The sequence below is a fragment of the Dipodomys spectabilis genome, unplaced genomic scaffold, assembly GCF_019054845.1.
Source record: "Dipodomys spectabilis isolate Male_0828 unplaced genomic scaffold, ASM1905484v1 ptg000085l, whole genome shotgun sequence".
Classification (NCBI taxonomy): Eukaryota; Metazoa; Chordata; class Mammalia; order Rodentia; family Heteromyidae; genus Dipodomys; species Dipodomys spectabilis.
Window position 1 is genome coordinate 6479433 of NW_024870762.1, and position 24721 is coordinate 6504153.

At 48.7% G+C, this 24721-nt stretch overlaps 1 protein-coding gene and 1 pseudogene across 1 annotated transcript; both read right to left on the minus strand.

The window, feature by feature from the left end:
- Positions 1 to 7965: 7965 nt before the first annotated feature.
- On the minus strand, positions 7966 to 9230 carry LOC122111340 (H-2 class I histocompatibility antigen, alpha chain-like). Its single transcript, XM_042684137.1, has 3 exons — positions 9175 to 9230; positions 8686 to 8961; positions 7966 to 8137 (listed from the first exon to the last, which is right to left on the minus strand). The coding sequence occupies exons 2-3, from the start codon at positions 8939 to 8941 to the stop codon at positions 8088 to 8090; spliced, it is 306 nt and encodes a 101-aa protein (XP_042540071.1). The 5' UTR covers positions 8942 to 8961; positions 9175 to 9230; the 3' UTR covers positions 7966 to 8087.
- Positions 9231 to 11932: 2702 nt separating this feature from the next.
- On the minus strand, positions 11933 to 23798 carry LOC122111171 (annotated as a pseudogene).
- Between the last annotated feature and the right edge of the window lie 923 nt (positions 23799 to 24721).

Below are 24721 nucleotides of genomic sequence, written 5' to 3' on the forward strand. Positions count from 1 at the left end.
TCATTCAACCATATTCATGTTCTTGAAATGGACCAGATACAGTTTTAATATCACATCATTGTTCCAGAAATCTGTAATAATATCCCCCCCCCTTCCTCATCCTCTACCTCCAGCACTTGTACTTTCTTCCTAGGTTAGAGATTCCAAACTAACCAGCCTTTTGGTTGCCGTCATCAAGGTCTCTGTGGCTTCTGCCCTGCCATGGGTCCCCCCTTGATCTGAGCTGGAGAGGGGGTTGTAGATTCTGTTTCAGCTTGTGCAGTCAGCCTCAGGGTCCCCCTGAATTGTATGTACATATTTATTTCCCTGTATTATTGAACAGGATGGCCTGCAGGCCACAGCTCACTGTGGGCATGGTGACAAGTCACTCTAGGCCCAGAACAGCTCTGGACATTTACAGATGCTGAGCTCAGAGCCATGTTCAGATCCTCCATCAAGCTGTGTCCATGGGATAGAAATGACATTTGTCTCTCAATACTGTGTCTCATAATGGACTGGAGTCCTCCCAATCCTTTCTGTGGGAAAACCATATTTAAATGTCAATGTCAGATCCCTCATCACTCTGGACAGTGACCTCTGACCTCAGTGGCTCTCATCTAGCTGAGCAGCAGGATCCCACTGGAGGCTACTCTGCAGACAACCATGCTGGGCTGCTAGACACAGAGTGCAGGAGCGCTTATTGAACCACTCCACAGAAATCTGGTCTTTGTTTTTACTACTGACAGTGTGATCTGCAGACCAGCACCATCAGCATCTACTGTTAAAATACAGGATCTCATGCCCCACTCCCAAATGTCTGTGTGTTCAAAGTGATATCCAGGTGCATGGGGAGGTCTGGGAATTCATGCTTGTGTGCTGTCTAGAAAGCTCTAGAAATGAGCCATCTACTCTGGAGTGTGTGGTCTGATGAGATTACTAGCACTGCAGCTCCAAGGACTCACTTCTGGCTCCTTTTTTTTTTTTTTCGTCAGTCCAGGGGCTTGAACTCAAGGCCTGGGTGCTGTGCTTGAGCTTTTTTTGCTCAAGGCTAGTGCTCTTATACTTTGAGCCATAGTTCCATTTCTGGTTTTCTGGTGGTTAGTTGGAGATAAGAGACTTTCTTGCCCAGTCTGGCTTTGAACTGAGATCCTCAGCTCTCAGCCTCCTGAGTAGTTAGGATTACAGGTGTGCACCACCAGTGCCCAGCTTTCTTTCTTTTTCTTTCTCTCTTTTTGTCTTGGGCCTTGAACTCAGGGCCTGGGCTCTGTCCCTGAACCTCTCTATGCTCAAGGCCAGAGCTCTACCACTTGAGTCACAGCATCACTTCTGGCTTTTTCTGTTTATGTGTCACTGATGAATCGAACCCAGGGCTTCATGCATGCATGCTAGGCAAGTACTCTACCACTAAGCCACATTCTCAGCCCTTTTCTTTTTTGCTGGTCCTGGGGCTTGAACTCTGGGCATGGGTGCTCAGGAGCTCCATTTTGTTGTTGTTGTTGTGTTTTTGCTCAAGGCTAGCACTCTACTACTTGCACCCAACTTTTTCTGTGATTAATTGTGATTAATTGTGATTAATCTGAAGGACTTTCCTGCCTGGCCTGGCTTTGAACTGTGATCCTCTCAGATCTCAGCCTCCTGAGTTGCTAGGAGTACAGCTGTGAGCCACCGGTGCCCAGCTACCTTTCTCCTTTGTGACCATTGTTCCCTCAGTGTCCTCTGCTGTTCTCAAGGCTGCAGATATTATTTGTATGATGTCACTTTCTAAGTCATCTGCTCCCCTCCACACATCTCTCCATTCTTGTCTGCCTGTTGTCAGTGCACCCACCTCATCTGCATTTCTTCTTTCTGATAGAGACCTGCTCATTTGCCCAGGCTGGAATCCAGTGTCTCAGCTCAAGTGATATGCCTCCAGGCTTTGGATATTGACATCACAGGCATATGCCATCACATTCAGCTCCTTTATTTGCCTTTATTTCTAGTGGACGTCTGAGTTTATTATCTCCTGAGTGTCTGCTCTATTCCTTCTCACAAATTGCCTTGCCAGACTTGCCTATTTCTATGTTCTCTCTTTTTGGTTCCAGTCCTGGGGCTTAAACTCAGGGCCTGGGTGCTGTCCCTGAGCTTTTGTGCTCAAGGCTAGCTTTCTACCACTGAGCCATAGCTTTTTTATGCTTAATTGAAGACAAGAGTCTCATGGACTTCCCTACTGGGTTAATTTTGAACTATGATCTTTCTATCTCAGCCTCCTAATAGTTAGGATTACAGGCGTGACTCACTGGCACCCAGCTACTTTTTTTTTTAATGAAATTGTTGCTAATGTTTCCCCTGTTCCTTCTAGTGTACAGACCCTAGAATCAGGGTTTTAACACATGCATTGAATTAGGGTATGGTGTGATCAACAAGTGTAGTCCCAGAACTGGAGAAACAGAAAAGAGGGATTCTAAATTCCAGACTGGATTGGGTTGCATAGATACATCTTGTTTCAAAGCAGCAAAGCCGTACAGTCTAGCTTCAAGATAGGCAGAACCCAATCGTGTTCCCTATTTCTAAGTTCACATCCAAGTCCAAGGGAAGAACACATCCAGCCCTGAGGGCTGACTCATCTTTGACATCTTCCCCTAATCTTTACCTCTGCTTGACCTCTCTACATTACACTCAGCCCAGCAGCAAGAGAGATCCTTTGAGAAGGGTAGTTGTGCCCTATTTGTCTAAGCTCAAAACTTCCTCAAGACTGGTAGACCTGGACTCATCTCAGTGACAACCCAGCATCTCAGAGACAAACCCAGATTCCTGCCTTTCCATAGAACACAGATAAGATCATGCCCCAAGGCCTTTGCATGAGAGGCTCTTCCAGCTTACAAACACTTTCTCTAGATATCCTCTAGGCAAATCCTTCATAGCTTTCAAAACTTCCACAAAAAAACAAAAACAAAAAGAACAACAGAAAAAAAAAAACCCACAAGAAAGATGCCCAGGCCCAGAGTTCAAGCCCCACGACCAACCAAAAAAAAAAAAAAAAAAGAAAGAAAGAAAGAAAAATACAAAAATAAAGAAAAACAAAATCTTCAAAAATAAAAAAACCCAAACACCTAGTAGCAGTCATCTTTCCTTCCCTATACCCACACTATGTCACCAATCCTGTAGCACTGTCCTCCTCCTGCATGACATGGCCCTTCCTTGCTCTCTGAGAGAGCATGCTCCCTGCTTCTTCTCAATAGAACATAAGCTCCACAAGAATGACAGTTCTGACCTCCTTTTACTTCCCTGATGGATTTGAAATACAAACATAATGAGCGAAACCCAGGTCTACTGAATGGACAGTCTATCACATCTTTGTGCAGACACTGCCTTTACCACTGGAGCATTGGCCACCTACTGCTGAGGGGTAGCTGTGGCACCAGGGCCTCCCCCAGGGAGCTCAGGGCCACTTGGGACGGCAGTGCTCACTTCTTCCTCTTCCTCCCCTGCTTCACTCTCTCTCCTCCCTCCCCTGTCCTCTCCTCAGCTAAGGAGAACAAGTTACTTCTCAGGAAACCTTGTCCTTGGTCCATGCATTGTATTTCTTCCCCAAGTGCTCTGGCCTTGGGTGTGGGTCCCAATAGTTCTTCCTTCCTCACCTGCAGCATCAGGAGCTGGCATGCAATATCCGAGTTCCTGTGGGCACTGTGGACTGAGCTCCTGCCAGAATTGGTCTGTTGCAAGCATCCTGGGCTTCTCCAAACTTTTTTCTTTTCTTTTCTTTTTTTTTTTTTGGGTCCGTCGTGGGGTCTGTACTCTGGGCCTGGGCACTGCCCCTCAGCTCTTCAGCTCAAGGCTAGCACTCTACCACTTGAGCCACAGCACCACTTCCGGCTTTTTTCTTATTGCTTATGTGGTGCTGAGGAATCGAACCCAGGGCCTCAGGCATGCAAGGCAAGCACTCTACCACTGAGCCACCTTTCTAGCCCTTCTCCAAACTTTTCTAAATTCCATCTGCAGACCAATCCCAAAGGTTTTAGAACTACACAATTACATAATCACAGCAATGGCCTGACTCTTTGGCAGGGGATTCCTGTATTGTTATCTGGAGAATCAGGTTAAGCAGTCGGAAGTGTTTTGGTCAGGGTTTGAAAGGACTGAGTCCAGCCTGACAGGAAGGGTGGGGCACAATAGGAAGCACTGGGCCTCTCCTGGCAGCAGGAGGCAGCTGCCAAACTCTGTTCAGGTTTTGAATCCATCAGTGGATAATACCACTCCCTAGGTCGGAGCCCTCATGTCCCAATTCTCTTTGAAATGCTCCCCACCTCCACCCCCCACATACACGGGAGGATATGAGCTCTACTAACCTCCCAGACCCTCTCAGCCAATCAAGATGAGGATCACAATCCCCTCCTCACTCTGCTCTTCAATCCAGGAATTTGGGTGGGAGCAGAGCTGGGACTAACCAGTGCTGAGGGCAGGTGGAGGGAAGGTGGGCAGAGAAGATGCAGAGGATCAGGAAGGGAGCTCGCAGGAGAAACCTGACATCCCTCCTCTCTGCTCTTCCCACAGGTGGCTCCCTTGAGGGCACTGGGGACAGCACAGAACCACACTGGAGGCAGCAGTGCTAGAAGGAAAGCAAGCTGCCTCACATTGCCTTTCTCCTCACCACACACACCCTGTGCAAGGCTGCCTGGTGCTTTGGGAGGCAGTGACAGGAACACACCCCCTGCTGCTGTCACAGGGACACCCAGAAGGCCAACAAAACACCAGCTCATGCAGGATGAAAAAACGGGTGTAATTATGGAACAAAAAATGAACATAGGAATCAGGCCTGAGCCTAGTCTCACCTGTACAGTCTGTCCTATGTCCTAGACACAGGAGAAGCCCTGGGAATCTCTAAGGTCTGTGATTGCAGCTCCTTATAAGGAGCAAGGAAGAGAACCCAGGTGAGGACTGACAATATGACTATCCAGGATGGACTGAGCTCCAAGCACATGGCCCTCCACACTGGGCTGCTCACGGCCTAGCCCTGTCCCCACCCACAAAACACTCAGCTCAGCAAGCATGAGGATTCTTTTTTCATGTTTTCTTTTCTTTTCTTTCCTTTTTTTTTTTTTTAACCAGTCATGGGGCTTGAACTCTGGGCCTGAGTGCTGTCCCTCAGCTCTTCAGCTCAAGGCGAGCGCTCTACCACTTGAGCCACAGCGCCACTTCCGGTTTTCTGGTGGTTAATTGGAGATAAAAGTCTCCAGGACTTTGCTGCCCTGGCTGGCTTTGAACCATGGTCCTCAGATTTCAGCTTCTTTAGTAGCTAGGATTACAGGCGTGAGCTTCATGTTTTATTTTCTGTCTCAAGTTTTGGGAAACATCCTTTGATTTATTACTTATCCAACCCTATCTTGTGACAACAATTAAAAAAACTAGTCCACATCATCATTCTCTTTATCAATGGGGAAGTGAGGAGCTGCAGCTCAGAGCAAACTAAAGTGAAGTCAAGGATGGGGAACCCTAGCCCTGCCTCTGCTGGAGCAGCAGGTGGATGGAGAAAGAGTCCTAGGTCAGTGTGGGGAGGGTCCCAGTGCTCAGGGCTGGGCTGGCTCTTCACTTCCTAACAGGTCCTGACAAGACACAGACACCTGGACTCCGTCAAAATCCAGGTGCAGAAGGAGAAGTCAGGAGCTCATGATGTCCCAGGAGGGAGGAGGAGAGGCAGGGTAGGAACAAATGTTGTGACTCTCAGTCCCATGAAAAGGAGTCATTTCTCACTGAAGAAGAAAAGAACAAGGACAACAATTCAGATCAATCACTTTTAGGGACACACTCTGAGCAGCCCAACTAACATCCCAATGCATAGCCCCTATAACCCCAACACAGCCTTCCCTGTGCCTCAGCCCTGCCCCCCACATAGGGTCTCTAGGTTGTTACCTTTTTCAGCTGTGAGGGAAGCATCAGAACCCTGGTCACTGTCATGTCCTGTGGTGGAAGAGAGGAACTGGTTAGAGAACACAGGCGTCACTGGAGGAATTCCAGGGTGGATGAGCTCCCACAGGTCCTGTCTGCACCACAACAAAGGTTATCTCCTTCCCCCCAGAGTACTCACTTGCAGCCTTTGAAGAACGTAAAAAAAAATCATGTAAAGACAGCACCTAACAGCCATTTTTGCTTCTGTATGAATTGCTTTGTGCTAGATGATTGTATGGTTTTTGTATGATTTTAACTGTGACTGGTTTTAGTTACTTAGTAGTGGAATGTCAGCCTGGGAGCCTAGAGTTGCTTAGTAAAAGACTTCAAAGGGTTTACAGCCTTGACCAAGGGCGCAAAGTCCTCAGAATCATCCCCAAAGCTGCAACGCCCTTCCCGGAGGCTGGGGCAGTAAGGCCCTAGGGAAGAAATACAATGTTTTAAGAAACCTAAGCAACTCCATTTTTGTTTAACACTCCATCTCAGTTCTGCGACTTGACTCGTGATCCATTTTAGCCCCAATGCTAGGAATTTATGACAGAAAGCCATGCACAATTCTTGGAGCCATAGATGGCGTTTGCTTAAGGCAGGTGTTAGCCCCCAAGTGGTGTTGCCCCCCACCCACCTAGGACTAAGAGTTTCTAACCAACCCATTCTTCAGAGCCCGGGGCAAGACATGCCATGCATTCTGTTGGTCTGGGTGTGACTCATAACCTTTTTCCATCAAGCTATGGACCAAGGACATTTTTTCTGTAAAGATCGACCAATCATTACTTGCCCAGGTTAGCTTGCTTTAAATGTAAATGTTAGCCGGGCGCTGTTGGCTCACGCCTGTAATCCTAGCTACTCAGGAGGCTGAGATCTGAGGATCACGGTTCAAAGCCAGCCCGGGCAGGAGAGACCGTGAGACTCCTATCTCCAATAAACCACCAGAAAACCGGAAGTGGCGCTGTAGCTCAAGTGGTAGAGCGCTCGCCTTGAGCTGAAGAGCTGAGGGACAGTGCCCAGGCCCAGAGTTCAAGCCCTACGACCGGAAAAAAATAAATAAATAAATGTAAATGTTAACCAATCATGTAATTTCTTATGTAAAAGTTCCTTAAAGTTGTTTGTTCAAGACTATAAAAACGGCCCTGATTCTATGCTCAGGGCCTCTTAGTGTCACCAGTTACCATGTGCGCAGAGGACCAAGCTCGAGCTTTCAATAAACCGGCTCTTTGTTGCTTACATTGATCGTGGTCTCTGGTGGTCTTCTAGGGGTCCCCGAATTTTGGTATAACACCTTATCATAGCCTGCTCTATTGTTACCAGTAAGGAGAAACACCATGTGAGAGGCAGGACACAAGCAGTGCCATGAGGGCCTGGATGAATCCCTAGCCTTGAATTCATGGGCAGTTTCTAGAAATGTGACCATAGAACCAAGGAAGCATCAGGAGAGAGGAGTGCAACCGTTGGGAAGAGACCCCAGGACGTCCTAGAGTGTGACCTCAGTGGGCAGCTGAGTCCCTGTGGGCCTGAGTGCTGCAATCAGTTCCCATCACCACCCTCAGGAGGGGGAATTTTGTGTCCTTCGTGTTCCAGGTGATTTACAGAAGAGGAGCTGTCAGGCTGGGGAAGGCCCTGAGTGTGCTGCAACTTCCCATTAGGAGTGCAGCTCACACTTCTGCCTGGGGCCTGCAACCCACAAGTGGCCCAGGAACTCAGACCTCCACCTTCCTACCTCCAGTCCTCTTCCTCCACAGCACAAAAACCACCACAGCTAAAATAACCAGGACTTCAGTGATAATCAGGCCAGTGACAATTCTGTTGATGGGAATGGTGGGCCAAGCAGGCGGCTCTGGGAAGAGAAGGGAAAGGAGGATGAGCACTGTGAACCCAGCTCTCAGTCCTTACCTGCTGAGAGCTGCACATGCCTCCTGCTGTCTCTGAGCACAGCTGTGCTCTGTGCCCTCAGCCCTGCTTACCCCATGTCAGGCTGAGGGGCTCAGGCAGCCCCTCATGCTGCACATGGCATGTGTATCTCTGCTCCTCCCCAGAAGGCACCACCACAGCTGCCCACTTCTGGAAGCTTCCATCTCCTGCAGGCCTGGTCTCCACCAGCTCCATTTCCTGGGTCTGCTCCTCTCCATCCCGCAGCCAGGTCAGGGTGATCTCCGCAGGGTAGAAGCCCAGCGCCCAGCACCTCTGGGTCATCTTATGTTCAGAGGTGGGGTGGAGGGTGATGTGTGCCTTTGGGGGACTGAGAAGAACCCAGAAACTCAGATGCTTCTCCTTGCCTCCCATGGACCACTGAGCCAGCTCAGGGACAGGGATGGCAGATCCAGCCTAGAACTAGGCTTCTGGAATCATCTCCTAAACAGTGCAGTGTCGTAGACTCTGGTTGAGGTCACCCAAAGCCAGAAGCCCTGGAGCTCTCAAGAGTCACTGCGCTCTGTCCTGGGTGGAGATAAGAGACACTTTCTCCAAAGCACTGGAAGAGACTTCTAGCCATACTGGGTCCTGGTTGAGGCCACTGCTAGAGTGGAAGGGACCAGCTGCACACTTGTTTCAGGGACAGACTTCCCCTCCATGGACAGAGACAGAGAGAGAGAGATAGAGTGTGTGTTTCACTGTGGTGAGGTCAAGGTGGATTCCAGAGCCACTGTGTGACACAGCATGTGAAAGGCAGGGGCTCATGGTTGTCTGGGCAGGGGAAGGGGTGTGGTGGGCTGGGTCCCTTTTCCTCTCTGGCTGTGGGAGTGGAGGGGGACTTCCACAGGAGATGGAGGAGTCCCCGGGCCCTGGTACCTGTGCGCTGCAGCGTCTCCTTGCCGCGCTCCAGGTATCTGCGCAGCCACTCCACGCACGTGTGCTCCAGGTAGGCCCTGTCACTCTCTGCCACACCGGCCTCCTCCCACTTGCGCCTGGTGATCTGAGCCGCCATGTTGGCCGCGGTCCAGGAGCTCAAGTCCTCGTTCAGGGCGATGTAGTCCTGGCCATCGTAGGCGTGCTGACAGTACCCGCGGAGGAGACGGCCGTCTGCGCTCATGTCACACCCACTCATTCTCTGTAAGGTGTGAGAAGCTGCCCCGCCCCCACGGTCAGCCCGCGCCCCGCGGGGACTTTGCCCTACAAGGAGAGGACACCGGCCCCACCCCGCGGCTCTTTCCCGGGGTGCCGGTTCCCCCGCAGCGCCCGCAGCCTGGGCTGAACCTCAGTCCTGAGACCCCGGGGGCTCGGGCTGGTCAGCGGGAGGCGTGGAGGGGTCGTGACCTCCGACCCGGCGGCGTCGCTCACCGTCCGCGCTCTGGTTGTAGTAGCCGAGCAGATTCTGTAGGCTCACTTTTGCAATCTGTGCGCCTCCATGCTGATCCGCGTGTCCCGCTCCACCCACAGTGGAGCAGAAGAGGGGGGATGGGGCGGGAGCACGGCAGGGGCCGGGAGAAGGGGCTCAGAAAGACAGAAAGGGGGCAGGAGGGTCTGGGCGGAGGGGAGGGCACATGGCTTCCCGGTCCGCCTCCCCCCATCCTCGAGGGTCCCCTCACCCTACCTACCTGTTCCCTCCCTCTGTCCTGTAGATTTGTTTCCCCTGGTTCCCAGACTCACCCGCCCAGGTCTTGGTCAGTGTCAGGGCCCGGACAGCAGCGTCAGGATGGATGGGGCGCCATGACCTCATGCTGAGACTCTGGGGAGAATCTGAGTCCTGGTAGCTCGTGGGGGACTTTAGAACAAGGAACCCCAGTGATACTGATTGGCTTCTCTAGAACCCGACAGCCAATAGCAGCGAGAGCTGGGCCGCGTCACTAATGTTCTGCCGACATAGGTTGGGGAAGAATTCCAGCTGGGGAGACTGGGAATCCCCAGTGCTGAGCTTCTGGACCCAGAGCCGCTCTGGGTCAAGACCCTGAGATCTAGGCCGGGGCACCTGGGGCTTCGTCCCGATTCCTGTCCTCTCGCACCAGCACTCTGTCCAAGCCTGGGGGCCAAATCAAAGTTTCTCAAGGGTTTGATTCTGGGAGCAGTGCGCACTCCCACATCCGTGTGGACCTCAAGGTTATTTGTGCCATGTGCATTCTATCTGTCAATATTCACTATGTTCCACAGGAAACAGTCCTTAAAGTGGGTGGCTCATTCCCTGTAATCCTAGCTACTCAGAGGCTTAGGTAGCAGTTTGAAGTCAACCCTGGCAGGAAAGTCCTTGAGACTCTTATCTCCACATAACCACCAGAAAACCTCAGTGGAGCTGTGGCTCAAAGTAATAGAGGGCTACCTTTAAGTAGAAAAGCTCTACGATATCACTAGGACCCTGAATTCAAGCCCCCGACCAACAAAACAACAGTCCTTAAAAATACTTGATTTAATAGAAAAGGAGGGACAAAGGGTGACCAAATGCAGCAGTGGTCCTTACTAGACACTAATATTGAAAATAAATTATAAAACTTGTGGTGAAGAGAGGAGGGAAAGACTGGGAGAGCAGGGGAAGAGGTGACATTGTCCAAAAATAAATGAACTCTTTGACTGTTGTAACTGTAACCTTTCTATATCATCTTTAACATAACAACAAATAAGGCTTGATTATAATACTAATAAGTAATTTGAACTTAACAGAAACAATTGTTTTTGTTTTTTATTTTGGTACTAGTACTTGGGTTTTGAACTCAGGCCCTGGGTGCTGTCACATAGTTTTGCTTTTTTTTTTGTCGGTCGTGGGTCTTGAACTTTAGGCCTGAGGGCTGTTCCTCAGCTCTTCAGCTCAAGGCTAGCGCTCTACCACTTGAGCGACAGCACCACTTCTGGCTTTTTTTCTTTTTGCTTATGTGGTGCTGAGGAATCGAACCCAGGGCCTCAGGCATGCAAGGCAAGCACTCTACCACTGAGCCACCTTCCCAGCCCCAAGAAATAATTTCAAGGCTGAAATTTAGTGGGTTTTTTTTTTTCAACTCAAGGCTAATGCTCTACTGCATGAGTCACAGTGCCACTTATGGCTTTTTCTGTTTATGTGGTACTGAGGAATCAAACCCAGGGCTTTATGCATGCTTGGAAAGCACTCTACAGCTAAACCACATTCCCAACCCTGAAATTTAGTTTTAAAATGCGATTATGAATTTACAATTTTTCTTACAAATTTATCTCTTTCATAAATCTACAATTCTTTTTTAATATGAGCAGGGAAAGTAGCATTCCATTGATTTCCTTCACATACCAATAAAAGTATTGCTTATGTTTATTTCCATGAGTTCTTCCAAAACAGTTTACACTTTCATCACCCACTAAGGAGAAGAAATTTTCCCACAGCACCATGGTCACAGTCTAGAAGGGCTCTTTTTTTTGGTAGGTTGTGGGGATTGAACTCTGGGCCTGGGCGCTGTCCCTTAGCTCTTCAGCTTAAGGTGAGTGCTCTACCACTTGAGCCACAGCGCCACTTCCAGTTTCCTGGTGTTTTATTGGAGATGAGTCTCACTCACTGCCTGGGCTGGCTTTGAACAGTGATCCTCAGATCTCAGCCTCCTGAGTAGCTAGGATTACAGGTGTGAGCCACCAATGCCCAGCAGAAGGGATCATTTTGGGCAAAAAATATATGAGGAAGGCTGTAACACAAAATGGGGAAGTAAATAAAGCAATGTGTTATACCAATACTTCCCTTTTAAACACATCTGTCCCTTTCCTTTTTGGAAGTGTTATCTAAGTTTTAACAATTTTTACAAGGCTGGGTGCTGATGGCTCCTACCTGTAAACCTAACTACTCAGGAGGCTGAGATCTGAGGATCATGGTTCAAAGCCTGCCTGGGCAGGAAACTCTGTGAGACTCTTATCTCCAATAAATTACTCAGAAAAAGCCAGAAGTACACTGTGGCTCAAGTGGTAGATTGTTCACCTTGAGCAAAAGCAGCTCAGGGACAGAGCCCAAGCCCTAGGACTGGCAAAAAAAAAAATATCTTATCAAAACATTTTCTACCATGTGTTATATATAATTCTGTCTCCCTAGATGATCTATAGCTGTTAAGGAACTGTATTATTCTGACCATAGGATGAGAGGTAGTAACATTTTATTCTCTCAATGCCGAGCTAAAAATTTCACATATCTGGCACAGGGATTACAAGGGGAAAAACAGAAGTACCACTGTCCACTCCTCCTGTGTTGGAATTCTAAGTCATCCATATTGCACTTGCTGTAGGCGCTAACAATCACGGTCATATTGATACAGAAAGCAGTGGGCACTGATGCATTCAGCATACAACACTGCAAAAATGAAGCAGCTTCTTTTCCATTCTTCTGAACATTATCTTCATTCATTTTCTCCAATGCTTCTATCTCAGCTAAGAAGTCAGTTCCTTTTTCTGCTGAGATGTTCAAGTCTGAAACAGCATTGAAGAACTGCTGTTCACTGAGGGCTTCCTTTACTCCTCCCTTCTGGAAAAACTGAAACATTCCTACAGTCACAGAACAAGAACTCCAGGCCATGAAGATGAGTTGGTTCTACTGACTGACTGACATCAATCAACCAAACCTTTCCAACATGCCACAACATGGTATACTCGCTGAGGGTGGCATGTACATTTATTATACAACTTCTGTACCAAATGAAGAGTTTGGTAGTAGGCTTCTTTCATTTCTTCCCTACTGAGCTTTACTTTTCTTAATTTAGGGGCTGGAACTTGATTATGGCCAATAAAAGACAACTAAAATATGTTTTTTGAGCAGTATAACTGTTGGACAAGGAATTCCAGCTCTCTGCATTCTTGTGAGAGTGCGTGTACATTTCTTTTTCTGCCTACAGGTGGATGATCTTACATTGATTTAGTTTACTGAAGCAGTCTTTAAACCTGAAATCATCTTTAATATATTTGTCATGTGTCCCGACCCGCAGGACTTCAACTAGGGCAGTGAACCTAAGTGAGAAGGAATGAAGGGACAAGAGACACGAAGAATGACAGCAAGACAAGGATTCTGATCCAGCTGCCAATTTTTATTTTTCACACAAGGGTATTTATATGCTTGGAATAAGGATGCTTTTTCATTGGCCGAAGCAGCTGCAGGGTGCTTGCTTAGGCCAAGGTGAAAAGGTGGTCATTAGTATCTGCAGGGTGTTTGCTTAGGGCAGGGTGAAAAGGTGGGATTCTGTAAACTCAGCTTCAGGATGTTCCAGTGAGATAGTTGGCTCCCAACATCTACCCCTTTCTTATTTAGAAAATTGACCATTAATTGTTGGCTGCTCTTTTTAAGGGGGTGACAGAGGCTCTGTTCCTCTAAGGGCCCAGGGTTTTTCTCCGCTCCTGAGCGAGCGTCCTCACTCAGGGAGGGGAGTTTTACATGCCTTGGCATGTTTTTTGAGGAGATGGCTTGTGGGTATGCATGCCAACTGTCATGCACCAGAGCTTGCCACTCAGGGGTCTTGGGTTTTGGGATCTCGCGGATCCATCCCCCTGCAGTCTTACCTGCACCCTTGATTTGAGCATTTTTTCTTCCTCCCATAGGTGCATCCTCCCCCAAGTGGAGGGGCCTATAGGAGGAGGGGCGAACCTATCCCTTATGGCAAGGGCGCAATAGGTCTTGCCTGTTGAATGGTCAGGGGTTATGAATAAGGAGAAGGGTTTTCTAAGAAAAAAGAAGGGGGGTGGGTTTCCCACTGGAACAAGCTCATGGCAAAACACTAATAAAAGCCTGTGGTAAATCCTAGATCTCAATGCCGCCGTCTGCCATATCAAGGCGATGGTGATGAACCTGTATGGTCTTAGAAGCCAAGAGATTAATCTGTTATTTAATAAATTCAAACAGGAAGGTCCATGTCTGGAGTTCTAGCTGCATCTGTAAGAGAAAAGGCATCATCCTGGTGGGGGGGGGGGGGGGGAAGGTTTCCCCTGGGTTGTGGTAAGCCATTCACCTGTTTTATCAAACATTCTGGCAGCCACCTTGGGGCTGCTTGTTCTTGACCTAAAAGACAAAGAGTGGCAGGGAGTGGTCTACCTGTAGCTTGGGAGGGCATTGCCCCTTGGCTTTGTTTGCCGAAGGGACATTCACAAAGTGACCAGGTTGTTTACAATTAAAGCAAGTATGTGAGCTGGGGACTGAACTTTGAAATGCCTTGGTAAAAGCAGCGCCTATGGTGAGCCCCATGGCGTGGGTGGTTCCTACTCCAGCACAAAGCCTGACGAACTCAGAGAGGTCACCCTTGTTTTTATGTGGCCGGAGGACATCTTGACATGTCCGGGTTAGCATTTTCAAAGGCAAGATGTTTAACAAAGGCACTTTCACTTTCACTAGGCCCAAGAAGCCTTTCTACAGCCAAGTTAAGCCGCGAGACAAAGTCACTGTAGGGTTCATCTGGCCCCTGTCTAACTTTTGCCAGGGAAGTAGTAGCTGATCCCTTTTGAGGGAGACGCTTCCAAGCATAAAGGCCAGCATTTTGAATTTGTGCCAAAAGTCCGGTAGGAAAGCGCGCCTGTTTAGCATTGGTATCAAAGGGCGCATTACCCAAAAGTTTAGTATAGGTCCAGGTTTTTGAAGATGTTTTAGCCCAATTTTTTTTGCGCGGTCTCTCTACATTGTTCCTTAAAGTCCGCATTCCATAAAGCAAAATCACCCCCACTAAGGGTGGTGCGGGCCAGGAACTTCCAATCATTAGGGGTGAGCCAGCGCGCACTTTGGTTTTCTAACAAGGCTAATGCATAAGGGGCAGTCGGGCCATATTGGGCACATGCATTTTTAAGCTTTTCAACAAACCGGAGGCTAAGCCTCTTTTTTTGGGGGGGGGGTCCAGTCATGGGGTCTGAACTCTGGGCCTGGGCGTTGTCCCTCAGCTCTTCAGCTCAAGGTTAGTGCTCTACCACTTGAACCACAGCGCCACTTCCGGCTTTTTTCTTTTTGCTTATGTGGTGCTGAGGAATTGAACCCAGGGCCTCATGCATGCAAGGCAAGCGTTCTACCACTGAGCCACCTTCCAAGCCCGGCTAAGTCTCTTATACTCTTAGAAAAAACATCTGGATCTGGAGGGGCAGTGGGCCCTTGAAGGACCGGGCCACAAAAGGAAGGGATTTTCAGTAAATTGACCAGCAGTCATATCTAATACAACCGATGGGCAAGCTGCGGGGGGCCGAGAGGCATGTTGGAGAACCTCCTCTCCTGTTTTTACAAGTTTTAAAATTCCACTATCAAATAGAGAACATTTTAAAACTTCATTAATCAAATTCCAATAGGAAAAGGCGGTAGCAGGAACCTTTTCTGAACCAAAGATTTCATAATAATCTGTTAAACAATCTCCTACTCTTTGCCATCTTTTTGCATCTATGATTCCTACAAGTCCTCTATGAATGAGAAAAATAATTCTAAATTCTTTTTCTTAACCCGCGTTCCCCGTGTCTTGAAGGCCTCCTTGAGGTCTGACAGAAATAGATCATGTGACGACATTGCTTGTCCCATGGTGGGTCACTCACCATGTGCCGTCCCCACTCTCCTCCAGGATCTGTCTCTCCTCGGGGTCTGTCGAGGCGATCTCGGACTGTACTTGGCCAAGTTTTCCCGGAGGACAGTGTTCCTTCCTTAGTCTGAGGCTCGTGCCCCACGTTGGGCGCCAGTTGTCCCGACCCGCAGGACTTCAACTAGGGCAGTGAACCTAAGCGAGAAGGAATGAAGGGACAAGAGACACAAAGAATGACAGCAAGACAGGGATTCTGATCAAGCTGCTAATTTTTATTTTTCACACAAGGGTATTTATATGCTTGGGATAAGGAAGCTTTTTCATTGGCCGAAGCAGCTGCAGGGTGCTTGCTTAGGGCAAGGTGAAAAGGTGGTCCTTAGTAGTTGCAGGGTGTTGGCTTAGGGCCAGGTGAAAAGGTGGGATTCTGTAAACTCAGCCTCAGGATGTTCCAGTGAGATAGTTGGCTCCCAACAGTCATGATTCTTCCCCCCCCCCCACCCCCCCCCCCCCACCCCCCCCCCCCCCCCGCCCATCGTGGGGCCTGAACTCTGGGCCTGGGCACTGTCCCTCAGCTCTTCAGCTGTCTACTAGCGCTCTACCACTTGAGCCTCAGCCCCACTTCTGGCCTTTTCTACTTATGTGGTGCTGAAGACTTGAACCCAGGGCCTCATGCATGCAAGGCAAGCAGGCTACCATTGAACCACCTTCCCAGCCCCTATTTGTCCTGATTCTTAAACTCATTAAGGGTTGTTTTAAAGACATGGATAGTACCATTCTACAGGTATGACTTCACTATCTTCCTTCTCATCCTCCATGCTCCCTCTGTATGCATGGAAGACAACAGATTCTTTTCCTGTACTATTACAGCCAGTGATAGTATTCAACATTCCAGAGTTGACTATTTTATACATAAATAAATGTGTCTTAAGATCAACTGCTTTTTCCCCAGTAGAATGTTCTTTCTTTCCATGAAGGCAGGCACTCTGACATTCTTCTGAATAGGCATGCTGTTGGTTTTTTTTTTTTGGAGGGGGGGTCCAGTCGTGGGGCCTGAACTCTGGGCCTGGGCGCTGTCCCTCAGCTCTTCACCTCAAGGCTAGAGCTCTACCACTTGAGCCACAGCGCCACTTCTGGCTTTTTTTCTTTTTGCTTATGTGGTGCCGAGGAATCGAACCCAGGGCCTCATGCATGCAAGGCAAGCACTCTACCACTGAGCCACCTTCCCAGTCCAGGCATGTTGTTTTAAGGCATGGAAAACATGGATTGATAGTTTGAAATCCATTTCAATTCCCTATCCTACTTGAAACTCAGGTACACAATTTTCCATTCTTGCTGGTTCTTTCTCCCATACACCACTCCATCATGTTTGGTGGTGATGTCTTTTCCTTTTCTAATAAAACCCCTTTTAGGAGTAAGAATTTGTTTTATTAGTCTGTAGGGATCATCACAAGTATCCTGCTAGTCTACTAAGGATGCATTTTAAAAAATAATTTTCAAAGGAAATGGAAACCACTGAAATTTTTTCTTCATGCCTAAGCTGTGCATTATACTCTGATGCATCTGAGCCTGCATTGGGTCACTGGAAGTGTCAATATTCTTACCATAAATAATTGGTCCTTCAGCAACAACAAATTCAGGAAAAGCAGCAGCTTCTTTTTCTAACTGCAATTCTTTAGCCAAGTGTTCACTCATCACATAAGCCAAAGAACAGGATAATGTGTTTTGAGGGGTGGCCCATGTTAGGTTTTTAAAAAGAGGTAGCCGAGTAAGAACAGTAGCACTCACGTGGTATTCAGGTAAGGGGTAGGTTTATTCAGTAGACCTGCTGGGACCAGGCAAGGTTGGCACTCCACGTGGCTGGGAAAGAGAGAGGAAAGAGCTAGAGCAGAGAGAGAGCAGAGAGAGCTAGAAAAGAAGAGCAAGAGCAAGAGAGCTAGAAGAGCAAGAGCGCTTCTGGGCCTGGGCTAGGCCTTATGTACAGTATGGGCGGGGAAAGGTGTGGCCACATCAAATTCAGAGGTGACCTCAGCGGATGCAGATGTGACCTCTTCCAGGTGTCCCAGTTGCCTAGGTAACGCAGGTACTGGGTGGAGACTTTGCTGCGAGGAGGGTGGAGTCTGCTTGCATCCAGGGGCGGACCTTACATTCCAGCCTTTTAATAATCATGAAATAGGGCAAGGATTCTCTCTGGCTACTTCCTGCTGAAAAGGGGCATTGACAATAGGGGTAAAAGGCTGGAATTTGCTCTCCTCCCAGAGAAGACAGTGAGCAGCAGCTGTCCCTTGGTGGCCTGAGTCCTTAGATGAAATCTGGAGAAGTCTCATGAGCATTGAGGGGCTGGAAAAAAAAATACTAGACAGCAAATAAATGGCAAGAGGAAGGACTTGGGGCTGAAAATGTTGGTAGAAATGTCCCTAGCTACTTCTGACATCGGGCGACTAGGTGGAGAAGTCAGGTGACAAAGGCAAGAATCTAAATTCCTGTCCAGTTAATAGGTAGACTGGTATGGACACTAGATGGGCAGGCTTCTTACTTCTACTGACCTCCCGGCTCAGGTTAATTTTGAAAGGGCAGGCACAAAGTAGCTGATGTGACATCATCTCTTACTCCTCTCCATGTTTCCTTGTTCCCCAGACTGGCTGAGTCTAGGTGCTCGTTGCTGGGATGGCTTGTCCCAGTTGGTATTCAAGGAGGTTTGAACTCAAGGCCTGGGCACTGTCCCTGAGCACTTCTGCTCAAGGCTAGCACTGAACCACTTTGAGTTATAGTACCACTTGCAGAGTTTAGCTGGGAGCTGGAGTCTTAGGGATTTTTCAGCCTAGGCGGGCTTTGAACTGAAATCTTTGCCACAAAAGCCCTTTATTATTTCCAATTAAAGCAACAAGGAGATCAAGTAGAATAAGTAGAACTTACCTGGTTCTTATCAAGAATTGACCGACAAATATTCTGAAATGACAAAACTTCTTAGATGTGAGAATCTTAGCACAGATATGCCCAATATTTTAGAATCATGTAGTCAAGTACCAGAATACACAACACAAAACAAAAAAGGCAAAACTCAAAACCTAAAATTTCGACAATGTTTAGACATCTTTCCTAACAACCTTGCCTGGTCCCAGCAGGTCCACTGAATAAACCTATCCCTTACCTGAATACCACGTGAGTGCTACTGTTCTCACTCCTCTCTCTGCTCTTTTCTAGCTCTTTCCTCTCTTTCCCAGCTCTCTCTCCTTCCCAGGCCTTTCCCAGCCACGTGGAGTGCCAACCTTGCCTGGTCCCAGCAGGTCTACTGAATAAACCTACCCCTTACCTGAATACCACGTGCGTGCTGGTGCAGTTCTTACTCGGCAACCTCTTTTTAAAAACCTAACATAAATGGTGCCGTGACTCGGATAAAGGCTTAAAGTCAGGATAGCTGGGATTTCTCTGTTTTTTTCCTCTTTTTTCTTTTTTTGTTCTTCCTTTTTGCTCTGAGGAATACCCACAGTTCTGACGGCCTTTTGCGAACCAGTCTGTCTGTGGCGGAATCAGCGCATCGATACCATTGCTGCCTTCACATTCACGTCCACACCACTTCTCTACTCTGGTGAGTGAAACTACTCTACGGTTCTCTGTTGCTCAGTCTCTGTCCAGACGTGGCGCCATGCCAGATAGCTCCTACGGCCTTTAGCTGAAAGTCCAGTCACCTCTGAAGCCGAGGACGCTTGGTTTTGGGGGCTTGGCCATTTCTCTCTAAAGGGCTCTGGGGGAAGTTGGGACGCCGCTTCTGCCTGGTCAGCTCTCCTTCACTTACCAGACTGACTCTACTCATTTAATGGGGTGCTACGAATCACGCCTGAGCCATGAAACCCCTTTGAAATGCCTCCTGTGCTCCCTGGAAAGCCAGAGAGCCTCATTTTTATGCCATTCTCAGAAGTACACAGTTTTTGCCACTGCAATGGTAAATGGTCAGAAGTTTGTTTAATTTCAGGCTCTCTTTGCTCTCTCTCTGCCATTCATGTCCAACTTTCTACCCTTTTCTCTACAACTTTTTGGCTTGTGCCTTGAAAAGTGCGACACAGGCTGGGTCCCGGGGACCCCCCCCCTAGGTTCCCTCTCAAAGGCTAGCCAATGTAGGCTTGATCTATTTGTTTAGGCTTTCTTTGCATTCTTTCAGAAATTCGCCATCTTGAATTCGCCATCTTGGCCACGTGGTGGGTTAAGGGTTTGGCCCCATCTGACCCTTAACCTTCCACTAAGTTTACTACTCCATCTATTCTAAGGTGCATTACTAACAAGTTGCTCTTTTCACAGGCCCTGGTAACGGAGGCCCAACCATCTGATATGCTTTGTTAGGAAAGATGTCTAAACATTGTCAAAATTTTAGGTTTTGAGTTTTGCCTTTTTTGTTTTGTGTTGTGTATTCTGGTACTTGACTACATGATTCTAAAATATTGGGCATATCTGTGCTAAGATTCTCACATCTAAGAAGTTTTGTCATTTCAGAATATTTGTCGGTCAATTCTTGATAAGAACCAGGTAAGTTCTATTTATTCTACTTGATCTCCTTGTTGCTTTAATTGGAAATAATAAAGGGCTTTTGTGGCAAAGATTTCAGTTCAAAGCCCACCTAGGCTGAAAAATCCCTAAGACTCCAGCTCCCAGCTAAACTCTGCAAGTGGTACTATAACTCAAAGTGGTTCAGTGCTAGCCTTGAGCAGAAGTGCTCAGGGACAGTGCCCAGGCCTTGAGTTCAAACCTCATTGAATACCAACTGGGACAAGCCATCCCAGCAACGAGCACCTAGACTCAGCCAGTCTGGGGAACAAGGAAACATGGAGAGGAGTAAGAGATGATGTCACATCAGCTACTTTGTGCCTGCCCTTTCAAAATTAACCTGAGCCGGGAGGTCAGTAGAAGTAAGAAGCCTGCCCATCTAGTGTCCATACCAGTCTACCTATTAACTGGACAGGAATTTAGATTCTTGCCTTTGTCACCTGACTTCTCCACCTAGTCGCCCGATGTCAGAAGTAGCTAGGGACATTTCTACCAACATTTTCAGCCCCAAGTCCTTCCTCTTGCCATTTATTTGCTGTCTAGTATTTTTTTTCCAGCCCCTCAATGCTCATGAGACTTCTCCAGATTTCATCTAAGGACTCAGGCCACCAAAGGACAGCTGCTGCTCAATGCCTTCTCTGGGAGGAGAGCAAATTCCAGCCTTTTACCCCTATTGTCAATGCCCCTTTTCAGCAGGAAGTAGCCAGAGAGAATCCTTGCCCTATTTCATGATTATTAAAAGGCTGGAATGTAAGGTCCGCCCCTGGATGGCTAGCAGACTCCACCCTCCTCGCAGCAAAGTCTCCACCCAGTACCTGCGTTACCTAGGCAACTGAGACACCTGGAAGAGGTCACATCTGCATCCGCTGAGGTCACATCTGAATTTGATGTGGTCATACCTTTCCCCGCCCATACCCTAGATAAGGGCTAGCCCAGGCCCAGACTCTCTCTTTTTCTCTCTCTGTTCGTTTCTAGCTCTTGCTCTTGCTCTTCTTTTCTAGCTCTCTCTGCTCTCTCTCTGCTCTAGCTCTTTCCTCTCTCTTTCCTCTCTTTCCCAGCCACGTGGAGTGCCAACCTTGCCTGGTCCCAGCAGGTCCACTGAATAAACCTACCCCTTACCTGAATACCACGTGAGTGCTACTGTTCTTACCCCTCTCTCTGCTCTTTTCTAGCTCTTTCCTCTCTTTCCCAGCTCTCTCTCCTTCCCAGGCCTTTCCCAGCCACGTGGAGTGCCAACCTTGCCTGGTCCCAGCAGGTCTACTGAATAAACCTACCCCTTACCTGAATACCACGTGAGTGCTGCAGTTCTTACTCAGCTACCTCTTTTTAAAAACCTAACAGCCCACAGATTCTTGACTAGGCCCTTGGGCTGTATCAGGCCCGTGTTCAGGTGATGCCATGCCAACCAGATCAATTCAGTGAAGAAGACAGGGAAAAGAATAGGGCAGAGAAGCTGGGTGCCAGTGGCTCATGCCTATAATCCTAGCTACTCAGGAGGCTGAGATCCAAGGATCACAGTTCAAAGCCAGCCTGATCAGGAAAGTCCGTGAGACTCTCATCCCCAATGAACCAACAGAAAATCAGAAGTGGCACTGTGGCTCAAGTGGTATAGCACTCGCCTTGAGCTGAAGAGCTCAGGGACAGCACCCAGGCCCAGAGTTCAAGTCCCATGACCACCACCACCAACAAAAAAGAATAAGAGAGGTGACAGGTTGAGAATCAGACTCTGCTGAGGAGACATGTGAACCTAGGGTGTTCGTTGGTGGTGCTGGACCTATGGTCACAGATAGTGGCAACTGTGTCTGGTCTCAGCTTTTGTGTTGAAGGCTACCACTCTGCCACTGAGTCACAGGTCCACTTTTGGCTTTTATTTTTAGACATAAGAACTAATTAGATAATTAGGTATTAATTTAGAAATAAGAATTTAGATATAATAATCTCATGGGCTGGGCACCGGTGGCTTACTCCTGAAGGCTCTCTAGCTACTCAGAAGGCTGACTGAGATCTGAGGCTTATGGTCAAAGCCAGCTGGGGAAGGGAAGTCCATGAGACTCTTATCTCCAATAAACCACTCAGAAAACCAGATCTGGTGCTGTGGCTCAAGTGGTAGAGTGCTAGCCTTGACCTGAACAGCTGAGGGATAGTGCCCAGGTCCAGAGTTTAAGCCCCATGATCAATCCTCCACACACCTCCCCCCCAAAAAAAATCTCATGAAGTTTTCTTTTCTGACTGGTTTTGAACTTCAGTCCTCAGATCTCAGCCTTTTGAGTAGTTAGGATTACAGGCTTGTTTCTGACTTTTTGCTGGTTAATTGAAGGTAAGAGTCTCTCAGATTTGTTTGCCCAGTTGGCTTCAACCCATCAACCCTCCGCCCCTGTCTCCTTCCTCCCTCTGTCTCTCAACCCAGGCTTCAGGTACATTTCTTGAAAACACTGTGTTTGGGAGGAATGAGACAGATGAAATACATATTTTGTTTTCCCAGTTTATTGGCATTGGTGCATCTTCTGTATTTCTCTCTCTAAACAATGTCTTTTAGGATCATCTTTCATCTTATTGCTGAGTTAGGGTGGAAGATGTTCCCTAAGACCCATGTGTTAAAGGCCTGGTCCCCAGGGTGGTGCTCCTCTGATGGAACAGAACCTCTGAGATGCAGTATATAGTGGGCGGGCCTGAGGCTATTTGGATGGACTTTGGAAAGGAATTGTGAGACCTTGGTCCCTCCTTGCTCTCTTTCCCTTCCTGCCAAATGAGCTGAAATTAACTGTTGGCATGAAGGGAGTCCACCTTGGTGGGAGGTTGTGGTAGAGCAGGGAAGTTAATTCATCTCCTGGCAGCAGTTGTGCTATTAGTAGAACAATGGCAGGTAGGGGAAGCAAAGAAGATGGAAACTTAACAGACATTTCTCTAAGATAACAAATCATGAGACCCTTCCTCTCTGCTATTCCCACAGTCTGTTCCCATTTAAAAAATACTAAAAAACTGTAGTAATCACTATCCAGGAAATAGCAAAATAGCACTGGGAGGACAAGAGGACCAGTTACACAGTGCTGAAAACTCATTTTTCCATAGCACAGAGTTTCTGTGTGCAAGGCCTCCATGCCCCCTTGTGGCAAAATGACAGAAAGACACCGTCTACTGCTGTCATTGACAGGTGGCACCCAGAAGGGTATAATAGCAGAAACCATATATGGTAAGACCAGGCATAATTATGACATTAAAAAAAAACGGAGCCCCAGGCTGGGAAGGTGGCTCAGTGGTAGAGCGCTTGCCTTGCATGCATGAGGCTCTGGGTCTGATTTCTCAGCACCACGTAAGCAGAAAAAAAAGCTGGAAATGGCGCTGTGGCTCAAGTGGTACAGCACTAGCCTTCAGGTGAAGAGCTGAGGGACAGCACCCAGGCCCAGAGTTCAGGCCCCACGACCGGACCCCCCTCCCAAAAAATAATGGAGCCTGAATACAGAATTCAGGTCACTCTGGCTTCTGTCCTGATCTGGAGATAAGACTGACCCTTTCCGAAAAACTGATAGAGATGACAAAGACACTGGGTTGCAGCAGAGGACAAATGCTGAGAGCCTCCCGGTGATGCCTAGGACCACTGCCAGAGAGGAAGGGACCTGCTGGACACTTGTTTCAGGGACAGTCTTCCATTCTGTGCATGGAGGAAAAGTGACTCTAACTGTCCTGAGATTGGGGCAGACGTGAGTCATTCTGACATAGCCTGTGAAAGGCAGGAGGGCTCATCCCCCTCCAGAGCAGAGGGAGGGCAGTGTCCCGGGGTGGGCCCCATTTTCCCTCTTTGGTTGCGTGAGTGGAGGGGGGACTTCCACAGGAGAACATCTGTGGTACCTGTGCTCTGCAGCATCTCCTTGCCGTTCTGCAGGTAACTGAGTAGCCCCTCCACGCACCTGCCCTCCAATGCTCTGCTACATCAGCTTCCTCCCACTTGGGCTGACGCTTCTGAGCTGCCATGTCCGCTGCTTTCCAGGAGCTCAAGTCCCTGCTCAGGAGAGGTAGTCTTGGTCGTAGGCAAACTGAGGGTATCTGTCGGTACCCGGGGATGAGATGTCCGTCCCACATCACCTCAGCAGTACTGGGACTGGATGGCGTGAAGACCTGCCCAGCCCCAGCCCCACGGCAAACCCCGCCCACTAGTGACCACCCACTCAACTCTGTGCACCTGCTCAGCTGGGGCCCCACACCTTGGATTTCAAAATAAACTGAAAATGAAACAGGTCATTATCATCGCTCCTCTCCCTGCCCTGCCTGCTCTTCGCGCGTACGGGCCAAGTGGCTCCCACAAGGTATCTTAGACCTTGGCCTTGCAGATAGAGGGGTGGTGACCTCTGACCCGGGTGGAGGTCACTCTGGGTCGGGGCTCAGGTTGTAGGACAGCGCGGTCTGCGGGTTCTTAAGTCTGTGCGGTGTCCTGGAGTTCTGCGTCTCCCGCTCCCAGGACCCGGGCACACGGGCACACCTGCTCCACCCATGGCTCCCGCCACACCTCCTGGGCTCCGTCCTCAGTCTCCAGGCCTCGCTGTGGAAGCGCACGAACTGCGCCCCTACAGTCCCTTCATTCCCCCCCCCCATCCCGCCCTGCCCTCTCCACAGTCCTCCCCCCACGGCCCATCCTCCCAGGCCTCCGTCCCCTTGCTCCTCCCGTAGACACACAGCACCCAGTTTCCAAGTCCGAGTTACCGCCACCACACACAGCAGCAGCAGGACTCCGTGGGAACTATAACCCAGGACCCCAACGACGCTGATTGGCCTCTCTAGGAACGAGACACCCAATAAGGAGCGAGGACTAGGGCGCGTCACCAGTGTCCAGGTGGAAGCAATTGAACTAGAATTGGGGGTGAGGGAAGAATCCTCAGTGCTGGACTTTCTGACCCAGT

Coding starts and splice junctions, on each gene's coding strand:
- LOC122111340 (XM_042684137.1), bottom strand. CDS start 8,941: ATGAGTGGGTGTGACATGAGCGCAGACGGCCGTCTCCTCCGCGGGTAC. Junction 8,138..8,685: donor GGAGACGCTGCAGCGCACAG/GTACCAGGGCCC, acceptor GGTTCTTCTCAG/TCCCCCAAAGGCACACATCA.